Raw genomic sequence first — 10581 nt, 5'->3', positions numbered from 1 at the left:
GCCTTTTCGATTTAAACATTAAAGCATCCAAACACAAGACGCGGAAAAGCTTAACAGAGTAGCTGGTTACTCGCACGCTGTGTTTAGTTCACACCCAGAGAGAGAGAGTCACATATCACGGACTGCAACACTGAACCGTGCTCTCTTCTGTGAAGTTCTCCTCGCAGTCCCTCCTGCACATGTACTCGATGGCGCAGCAGATGGCTGCTTCAGTGCTTGGCTCTCCAGTGTTTGTGCTGTTTTTGTTCGTTTTTCCTGTTTTTTGTTTAACAAACACGATCAGTTTCACCAGGGATGAACTGCTGAACATTCGGCAGAACACACCACAAGATCTTTTACCGGATTTAAATTATTCAGACGTTTTACTGAACGTTGTTATCGGAGGAGCGGCGGCGCTGATCAAGCGCTTCAGGACGCGCAGACGGGGGAAGCGAGCGGGAGCGCTCGTCAGACTCAGGAAGCGCGGATTTCGAACGCCGTTGCCTAGCATCCATCTCGCAAATCTCCGCTCTCTACCCAACAAAACAGACGAACTGCTTCTGCTCTCTCGGACAAATAAGGATTTCTCTCACTCTGCTGCTCTGTGTTTCACGGAAACCTGGCTGAATGACGCCATACCGGACAGCGCACTCCATCTGCCGGGCTTTCAGTTGTTCAGAGCGGATCGCTAATCAGAATCAACTGGGAAATCGCGCGGCGGCAGGACATGCTTTTACATCAATGAACGGTGGTGTACAGATGTAACTGTGTTAAAGAAGATGTGCTGTCCTGATTTAGAAATGCAGTTTGTCAACTGCAAGCCGTTCTATTCGCCGCGGGAGTTTCATTCGTTCATTCTGGTCAGTGTTTACATCCCTCCGCAAGCGCCATGACTTACCCTGTCCACGACTTCCCCTTGGGTTGAATGCAGAGCATGAATTCAGAGTATAAATCGCCATATTAGGCTTTGTCACATCACTTTCACTTTTTTCAAATAAAATTCCATGTTGTTTCTAATTTTTTATACAAATAAGAATATGTGTAATATGAGAAAGTGGATGTGCTAGGTATGATGCAGATGGGTAAAGAGCTTTGCTTTTCTGTTCTCTCCAGAGGGATTTCAGTCAGCATTTGCGAGAGCATGTCTAGCTCTCGATGGGATTAAAGTGATGCTTGAATTAAGCAAGTTTAGCTCTCTGAGTTAAATGGGTGTTGTGTGATGCAGTCACAATAATCGGTCCCACCAAGGCTTGACTCTCTCGAGGGATGAGAGTTGAGCCCCTACACTCCATGGTTCGGTTCCCATGGCCACCATTGCAGTGAGGCGGGATCAAGCATGGGGTTGTAAATGGTGCACGAGAGGAGTAGAAAGTTTCCATTCAAGCTCCTCGTTACCTCTCTTAAGTGTAAGTTCAAAGTATATCAAGGGTGTTCATGTTGCCTTTGATGGCTACCCAGATTGTAGCAAGGTGCCCCTCCCAAATGAGTTTGGGTTTTAAGTAGGGTTCCTTAAAAAAAAATACAGTATACAGAAAAATGTATATGCAATGAGGCTATAGAGCACACTCATCTCTGAAACACCCTTTAATTTTGTGCAGTTTTCATTATCAGTAGCTCATTAGGCAATAGCACACAGTTTTATGTGGCAGTATACTATATGCTTCAGGAACATAAATCAAAGCATGCCTATCAGTACCATAAAACGATTGCTGTACCTGCTGACCACTGTATATTAATTTTGTAGTTGATAGTGGCAACGTAGAAACACACAGTCCTCTAGTAATTAAACTACCTAAATTATTATGACATGGCGTGAACACACTTCAGCATTCAGCTCGTCCAACCCCAATCAAACACATCTGAACAAGCTAATCAAGGTCTTCCAGATTACAGCTACAGGCAGGTGAGTTTGATCAGGGCTGGAGTTGACTTGATCTCCTTGGGTCTTTAAAAACCCATTTTACCGCAATTTCTATTGCATTGACGCTGTTATTTGTGTTAGTTTTGTGTGCCTTGTTGTCTGTGCTTTGTGACGCACCAATTCAGTGCATTTTTTCCAGCAAGGAAAATTGTGATATAGCAGGTCAGGAGGATGACTGCTCTAGTGTACTGTTCATTGATTGCGGTTTTGTGTCTTTGTGGATACTTAAATGCAACAGATGTTACTCCAGGACAAACTGCAGGTGAGAAGATCTGTTAAATTGTTAATGCAGCAATCAGGAAATAAGGTCTTCTGAAAGTAACACTATTAAGGAATGAGTGGTAGGTCTTACAACCCTTGATTTTAAGTGGTTAAATTTAGGGTTTGAGACCCATTGCATAACCCCTGACCCAAACCACACTCCCTGGCCTCCCCCAAAGATCCTCTTAAGTCCTCTAGTGGCTGGTTACTGTCTGGTGACACTGACAGTTGTGCTGTCCCATCGAGGTTGTTGTTCTGATGGAGGCTGTTCTGTAGGATACACATGCTGTCAATTTGATTGGGCGTGTGCATGTTACCGTTTTCCAGAGTTCCAGTTAATAATGGATGCTAGGGGGCCACAAAAAAAGGCCAAAACCAAGCAAATGTAACCCATTGAATTCAACATAAGCTTGAAGCATAGACTAAAATGTTGAAAGTGAATGGAAGTGTTTGGACTTCAGTGAATCTTTTGGTCATGTTTGTATAACAGTAAAGCCAGGAGAGTGTCCACCCCAAACACCTGGAAGCTCCTGTACCAGGTTATGTGACTGTGACTCTAGCTGTCCTGACAATGAGAAGTGTTGCAGCAATGGATGTGGACGTTCCTGTACATCTCCTTATACAGGTATGTTATTGCTTTTGTTGGTAGATGAGGGGTTTTTATTTCTTCCGGTAGCCAATATTAACTTCAAGACCCCCAAAAAGGTTTTGCCCCTATTTTGGTAGCCCAGACCCACATATACATGGCTGAAGTGCACGATAATACATTTAGCAAACCTGACATGTGCATATCAAGCGACTAAGCAGAATTAATATGTGCCTATCGAGAAGAAACCAAGCAACCTTGGCATCCGATTGAAGGCCTTCCTGCTCCATGAGTTTTCTCCAGTGCTGGAAAGCTGACCCCATACTTAAACCGGTCCTACTTGCCTTTATCGCAAACCTCCTTTTGTTCTGCAGACTTCTCATTTAATTCCCTTTTTAATCCGTCATCTCTTCTGCTGTTCCTCTGCTTATGCCAGTCCTGTGTACAGCGTTCTCTCTCCTCCCCATCAGCAGAACACGCGCCCCTTACTGCTGATTGGCTCAAAGTGTTTTGGTTCTCTACCCAACTCTTTCTAAAGCACTTTTGAAAATCCATGCCCCACCTTTACTCTCTTAGGATGGTTTTAAGCCTAGGATGGCTTTACCAAAGAGGAATAATTGGAATATAATTTACTCTGCAGCTGAAACTTGCTATTTGTGTTTCGTGCTGTATATTGAAGTGGCATACAGCCTGTATGCACAGACTAAAGCTGACTATCTGTGTCCATGCAGTGAAGCCGGGTCAATGTCCCAAAACGAAGAGCGTTCCAGGATGTGCTGAAAGCTGTTTCCATGATGGCCAGTGTCCTGCCGCACAGAAGTGTTGCCCAACCACCTGTGGCCATGTATGTAGTGAACCAGATGATCAGGAAAGTGATGAGGCAAGTGGTCAGGGATACGGAGGTGGTTATGGACAAGGAAGCGGTCAGGGTTACGGAAGTGGTCAGGGAAGTGGTCAGGGTTATGGAAGTGGCCAGGGAAGTGGTTACGGCCAGGGAAGTGGTTATGGCGAGGGACGTGGTCAGGGTTTCGGAAGTGGGCAGGGAAGTGGTTACGGCCAGGGAAGTGGTCAGGGGTACGGAAGTGGTCAGGGAAGGGGGTACGGAAGTGGTCAGGGAAGTGGGTATGGTCAGGGAAGTGGTCAGGGTTTCGGAAGTGGTCAGGGAAGTGGTTACGGCCAGGGAAGTGGTCAGGGGTACGGAAGTGGTCAGGGAAGTGGGTACGGAAGTGGTCAGGGAAGTGGGTATGGTCAGGGAAGTGGTTACGGAAGTGGTCAGTGAAGTGGGTATGGTCAGGGTTATGGAAGTGGCCAGGGAAGTGGGTATGGTCAGGGAAGTGGTCAGGGTTATGGAAGGGGACAAGGTCAGGGAAGCGGTCAGGGACAGGGACAGGGTCAGGGACAGGGTCAGGGGAGCGGACAAGGTCAGGGACAAGGTCAGGGACAGGGACAGGGACAGGGTCAGGGACAGGGTCAAGGTCAGGGACAGGGTCAGGGGAGCGGACAAGGTCAGGGACAGGGTCAGGGGAGCGGACAGGGTCAGGGGAGCGGACAGGGTCAGGGGAGCGGACAGGGTCAGGGACAGGGTCAAGGTCAGGGACAGGGTCAGGGGAGCGGACAGGGACAAGGTCAGGGACAGGGTCAGGGGAGCGGACAAGGTCAGGGACAGGGTCAGGGTCAGGGACAGGGTCAGGGTCAGGGACAGGGTCAGGGGAGCGGACAGGGACAGGGTCAGGGGAGCGGACAAGGACAGGGTCAGGGGAGCGGACAGGGTCAGGGGAGCGGACAGGGTCAGGGACAGGGTCAGGGGAGCGGACAGGGTCAGGGACAGGGTCAGGGGAGCGGACAGGGTCAGGGACAGGGTCAGGGGAGCGGACAGGGACAAGGTCAGGGACAGGGTCAGGGGAGCGGACAGGGACAAGGTCAGGGACAGGGTCAGTGGAGCGGACAGGGACAAGGTCAAGGACAGGGTCAGGGGAGCGGACAGGGACAAGGTCAAGGACAGGGTCAGGGGAGCGGACAGGGACAAGGTCAGGGAAGCGGACAGGGACAAGGTCAGGGAGGTGCTTGGGGAAATGTTCGGGCACGTGGTCCCAGTCAGGGATGTGGTCGGGCACATTAATACGTGGGCTTTTTTGCATGGATACTTGTTGGAATCTTTCAATTCAGTGCTCTTATTCATGGATTCCCCCACCCCGTTTAAATGGTTCAGAAAGATTTGTCACCATTCCTCAAATAAACATGCTTGATTGCAGAATTGGTGTTGTCTGGGTCTATTTTTTTATTTTTAAATCCAACTTGAGTGAAGAAAAGGTGCCTTGAAATATGCCTGAACTGTGCCAAGAAGATTACAATTAAATGGTTCCAGAAGGTGCCCCCAACACTTTGAGGAATACTTAAGGACCGTGAGGGGAAATTCATCGTACGGAAAATAACGAACAGCTTAAGATTCAAATTGTGTCCGTTTAAATGAGACCTGGGGAATTTTGAACAGTTTCTATATTTGCTGGCTAACTTAAGATCTTTTGATCCCATCCAAGGTTGTTCTGTCTAGTTTTGTTAGTGGTTCGTTCCCATTTTAGCTTTCATCTGTTTGAAGTTTCATTTACATTTTGTAGAAAGCAAGTGTCTCTTGCACTGTTTTGCAAGCTGTTTATTAATGGCATAGTCGCCGATGCATATGGGGATTTACTTGAATACAATGACGCATAGCTATGACTAATTTTGTTAAATGCCTTAACGCACTGGGGTTGAAGCCAGCACTGGTCTATCTTGTACTTTGTGAAAACTAAGCCATTGTTTTTATTGTACACAAGGTATTTGAAATTGCAAAGTGTGTGTGTATAGTCCTAAAACAATAGGCTTTTGTAAAATTAAAGAAATTAAAACGGGTGCTCTGTTCTGTCTGTTAACTCTTCAGACATGAAACAACTGGAGTCTCAGAATATTTGCCTCAAAGACATCCGAACATCACAGTGACTATGTATATGGATGATAGACAGGGCCGTCGCTAGTGCGGTGAAAGGTGGTGACGATTATAGGGGCCCACCGCTGAGGGGGCGGGCCCAACAATCTCAGCCTAAAAAGATGCTCAGGACAGTTGACGGGCCACTGCTGTGCATCGTCACGAAAGCTTATCTTTTTCACGTGTTTTTAAGCCTTTTCGATTTAAACATTAAAGCATCCAAACACAAGACGCGGAAAAGCTTAACAGAGTAGCTGGTTACTCGCACGCTGTGTTTAGTTCACACCCAGAGAGAGAGAGTCACATATCACGGACTGCAACACTGAACCGTGCTCTCTTCTGTGAAGTTCTCCTCGCAGTCCCTCCTGCACATGTACTCGATGGCGCCCCAGATGGCTGCTTCAGTGCTTGGCTCTCCAGTGTTTGTGCTGTTTTTGTTCGTTTTTCCTGTTTTTTGTTTAACAAACACGATCAGTTTCACCAGGGATGAACTGCTGAACATTCGGCAGAACACACCACAAGATCTTTTACCGGATTTAAATTATTCAGACGTTTTACTGAACGTTGTTATCGGAGGAGCGGCGGCGCTGATCAAGCGCTTCAGGACGCGCAGACGGGGGAAGCGAGCGGGAGCGCTCGTCAGACTCGGGAAGCGCGGATTTCGAACGCCGTTGCCTAGCATCCATCTCGCAAATCTCCGCTCTCTACCCAACAAAACAGACGAACTGCTTCTGCTCTCTCGGACAAATAAGGATTTCTCTCACTCTGCTGCTCTGTGTTTCACGGAAACCTGGCTGAATGACGCCATACCGGACAGCGCACTCCATCTGCCGGGCTTTCAGTTGTTCAGAGCGGATCGCTAATCAGAATCAACTGGGAAATCGCGCGGCGGCAGGACATGCTTTTACATCAATGAACGGTGGTGTACAGATGTAACTGTGTTAAAGAAGATGTGCTGTCCTGATTTAGAAATGCAGTTTGTCAACTGCAAGCCGTTCTATTCGCCGCGGGAGTTTCATTCGTTCATTCTGGTCAGTGTTTACATCCCTCCGCAAGCGCCATGACTTACCCTGTCCACGACTTCCCCTTGGGTTGAATGCAGAGCAAAAATACAGTATACAGAAAAATGTATATGCAATGAGGCTATAGAGCACACTCATCTCTGAAACACCCTTTAATTTTGTGCAGTTTTCATTATCAGTAGCTCATTAGGCAATAGCACACAGTTTTATGTGGCAGTATACTATATGCTTCAGGAACATAAATCAAAGCATGCCTATCAGTACCATAAAACGATTGCTGTACCTGCTGACCACTGTATATTAATTTTGTAGTTGATAGTGGCAACGTAGAAACACACAGTCCTCTAGTAATTAAACTACCTAAATTATTATGACATGGCGTGAACACACTTCAGCATTCAGCTCGTCCAACCCCAATCAAACACATCTGAACAAGCTAATCAAGGTCTTCCAGATTACAGCTACAGGCAGGTGAGTTTGATCAGGGCTGGAGTTGACTTGATCTCCTTGGGTCTTTAAAAACCCATTTTACCGCAATTTCTATTGCATTGACGCTGTTATTTGTGTTAGTTTTGTGTGCCTTGTTGTCTGTGCTTTGTGACGCACCAATTCAGTGCATTTTTTCCAGCAAGGAAAATTGTGATATAGCAGGTCAGGAGGATGACTGCTCTAGTGTACTGTTCATTGATTGCGGTTTTGTGTCTTTGTGGATACTTAAATGCAACAGATGTTACTCCAGGACAAACTGCAGGTGAGAAGATCTGTTAAATTGTTAATGCAGCAATCAGGAAATAAGGTCTTCTGAAAGTAACACTATTAAGGAATGAGTGGTAGGTCTTACAACCCTTGATTTTAAGTGGTTAAATTTAGGGTTTGAGACCCATTGCATAACCCCTGACCCAAACCACACTCCCTGGCCTCCCCCAAAGATCCTCTTAAGTCCTCTAGTGGCTGGTTACTGTCTGGTGACACTGACAGTTGTGCTGTCCCATCGAGGTTGTTGTTCTGATGGAGGCTGTTCTGTAGGATACACATGCTGTCAATTTGATTGGGCGTGTGCATGTTACCGTTTTCCAGAGTTCCAGTTAATAATGGATGCTAGGGGGCCACAAAAAAAGGCCAAAACCAAGCAAATGTAACCCATTGAATTCAACATAAGCTTGAAGCATAGACTAAAATGTTGAAAGTGAATGGAAGTGTTTGGACTTCAGTGAATCTTTTGGTCATGTTTGTATAACAGTAAAGCCAGGAGAGTGTCCACCCCAAACACCTGGAAGCTCCTGTACCAGGTTATGTGACTGTGACTCTAGCTGTCCTGACAATGAGAAGTGTTGCAGCAATGGATGTGGACGTTCCTGTACATCTCCTTATACAGGTATGTTATTGCTTTTGTTGGTAGATGAGGGGTTTTTATTTCTTCCGGTAGCCAATATTAACTTCAAGACCCCCAAAAAGGTTTTGCCCCTATTTTGGTAGCCCAGCCCCACATATACATGGCTGAAGTGCACGATAATACATTTAGCAAACCTGACATGTGCATATCAAGCGACTAAGCAGAATTAATATGTGCCTATCGAGAAGAAACCAAGCAACCTTGGCATCCGATTGAAGGCCTTCCTGCTCCATGAGTTTTCTCCAGTGCTGGAAAGCTGACCCCATACTTAAACCGGTCCTACTTGCCTTTATCGCAAACCTCCTTTTGTTCTGCAGACTTCTCATTTAATTCCCTTTTTAATCCGTCATCTCTTCTGCTGTTCCTCTGCTTATGCCAGTCCTGTGTACAGCGTTCTCTCTCCTCCCCATCAGCAGAACACGCGCCCCTTACTGCTGATTGGCTCAAAGTGTTTTGGTTCTCTACCCAACTCTTTCTAAAGCACTTTTGAAAATCCATGCCCCACCTTTACTCTCTTAGGATGGTTTTAAGCCTAGGATGGCTTTACCAAAGAGGAATAATTGGAATATAATTTACTCTGCAGCTGAAACTTGCTATTTGTGTTTCGTGCTGTATATTGAAGTGGCATACAGCCTGTATGCACAGACTAAAGCTGACTATCTGTGTCCATGCAGTGAAGCCGGGTCAATGTCCCAAAACGAAGAGCGTTCCAGGATGTGCTGAAAGCTGTTTCCATGATGGCCAGTGTCCTGCCGCACAGAAGTGTTGCCCAACCACCTGTGGCCATGTATGTAGTGAACCAGATGATCAGGAAAGTGATGAGGCAAGTGGTCAGGGATACGGAGGTGGTTATGGACAAGGAAGCGGTCAGGGTTACGGAAGTGGTCAGGGAAGTGGTCAGGGTTATGGAAGTGGCCAGGGAAGTGGTTACGGCCAGGGAAGTGGTTATGGCGAGGGACGTGGTCAGGGTTTCGGAAGTGGGCAGGGAAGTGGTTACGGCCAGGGAAGTGGTCAGGGGTACGGAAGTGGTCAGGGAAGGGGGTACGGAAGTGGTCAGGGAAGTGGGTATGGTCAGGGAAGTGGTCAGGGTTTCGGAAGTGGTCAGGGAAGTGGTTACGGCCAGGGAAGTGGTCAGGGGTACGGAAGTGGTCAGGGAAGTGGGTACGGAAGTGGTCAGGGAAGTGGGTATGGTCAGGGAAGTGGTTACGGAAGTGGTCAGGGAAGTGGGTATGGTCAGGGTTATGGAAGTGGCCAGGGAAGTGGGTATGGTCAGGGAAGTGGTCAGAGTTATGGAAGGGGACAAGGTCAGGGACAGGGTCAGGGACAGGGTCAGGGACAGGGACAAGGTCAAGGTCAGGGACAGGGGAGCGGACAAGGTCAAGGACAGGGTCAGGGGAGCGGACAGGGACGAGGTCAGGGGAGCGGACAGGGACAGGGACAAGGTCAGGGACCGGGTCAGGGTCAGGGGAGCGGACAGGGACAGGGTCAGGGTCAGGGGAGCGTACAGGGTCAGGGTCAGGGGAGCGGACAGGGTCAGGGGAGCGGACAGGGACAGGGTCAGGGGAGCGGTCAGGGACAGGGTCAGGGGAGCGGACAGGGTCAGGGACAAGGTCAGGGACAAGGTCAGGGACAGGGACAAGGACAGGGTCAGGGACAGGGTCAAGGTCAGGGACAGGGTCAAGGTCAGGGACAGGGTCAGGGGAGCGGACAAGGTCAGGGACAGGGTCAGGGGAGCGGACAAGGACAGGGTCAGGGGAGCGGACAGGGTCAGGGGAGCGGACAGGGTAAGGGACAGGGTCAAGGTCAGGGACAGGGTCAGGGGAGCGGACAGGGACAAGGTCAGGGACAGGGTCAGGGGAGCGGACAGGGACAAGGTCAGGGACAGGGTCAGGGGAGCGGACAGGGTCAGGGACAAGGTCAGGGACAGGGACAAGGACAGGGTCAGGGACAGGGTCAAGGTCAGGGACAGGGTCAGGGGAGCGGACAAGGTCAGGGACAGGGTCAGGGGAGCGGACAGGGTCAGGGACAGGGTCAAGGTCAGGGACAGGGTCAGGGGAGCGGACAGGGACAAGGTCAGGGACAGGGTCAGGGGAGCGGACAGGGACAAGGTCAGGGACAGGGTCAGGGGAGCGGACAGGGACAAGGTCAGGGACAGGGTCAGGGGAGCGGACAGGGACAAGGACAGGGTCAGGGGAGCGGACAGGGACAAGGTCAAGGACAAGGTCAAGGAAGCGGACAGGGACAAGGTCAGGGAAGCGGACAGGGACAAGGTCAGGGAGGTGCTTGGGGAAATGTTCGGGCACGTGGTCCCAGTCAGGGATGTGGTCGGGCACATTAATACGTGGGCTTTTTTGCATGGATACTTGTTGGAATCTTTCAATTCAGTGCTCTTATTCATGGATTCCCCCACCCCGTTTAAATGGTTCAGAAAGATTTGTCACCATTCCTCAAATAAAC

The 10581-nt window shown here is 48.9% G+C and overlaps 1 protein-coding gene across 1 annotated transcript; it reads left to right on the top strand.

Moving 5' to 3' along the window:
• Window positions 1-1946: 1946 nt before the first annotated feature.
• LOC113117841 (hyphally regulated cell wall protein 1-like) lies at window positions 1947-9338 on the top strand (the record flags this gene model as incomplete). Its single annotated transcript, XM_026286768.1, has 5 exons — window positions 1947-2162; window positions 2652-2786; window positions 3479-3916; window positions 9051-9290; window positions 9337-9338. Coding segments are annotated over exons 1-5 (906 nt in total), but the record flags the coding sequence as incomplete, so codon positions are not given.
• Window positions 9339-10581: the final 1243 nt, after the last annotated feature.

Source organism: Carassius auratus, chromosome 17 (genome assembly GCF_003368295.1).
Source record: "Carassius auratus strain Wakin chromosome 17, ASM336829v1, whole genome shotgun sequence".
Lineage (NCBI taxonomy): Eukaryota > Metazoa > Chordata > Actinopteri > Cypriniformes > Cyprinidae > Carassius > Carassius auratus.
The sequence above is the reverse complement of the archived record's forward strand: the minus strand, read 5'-3'. Positions and strand labels throughout refer to the sequence as shown.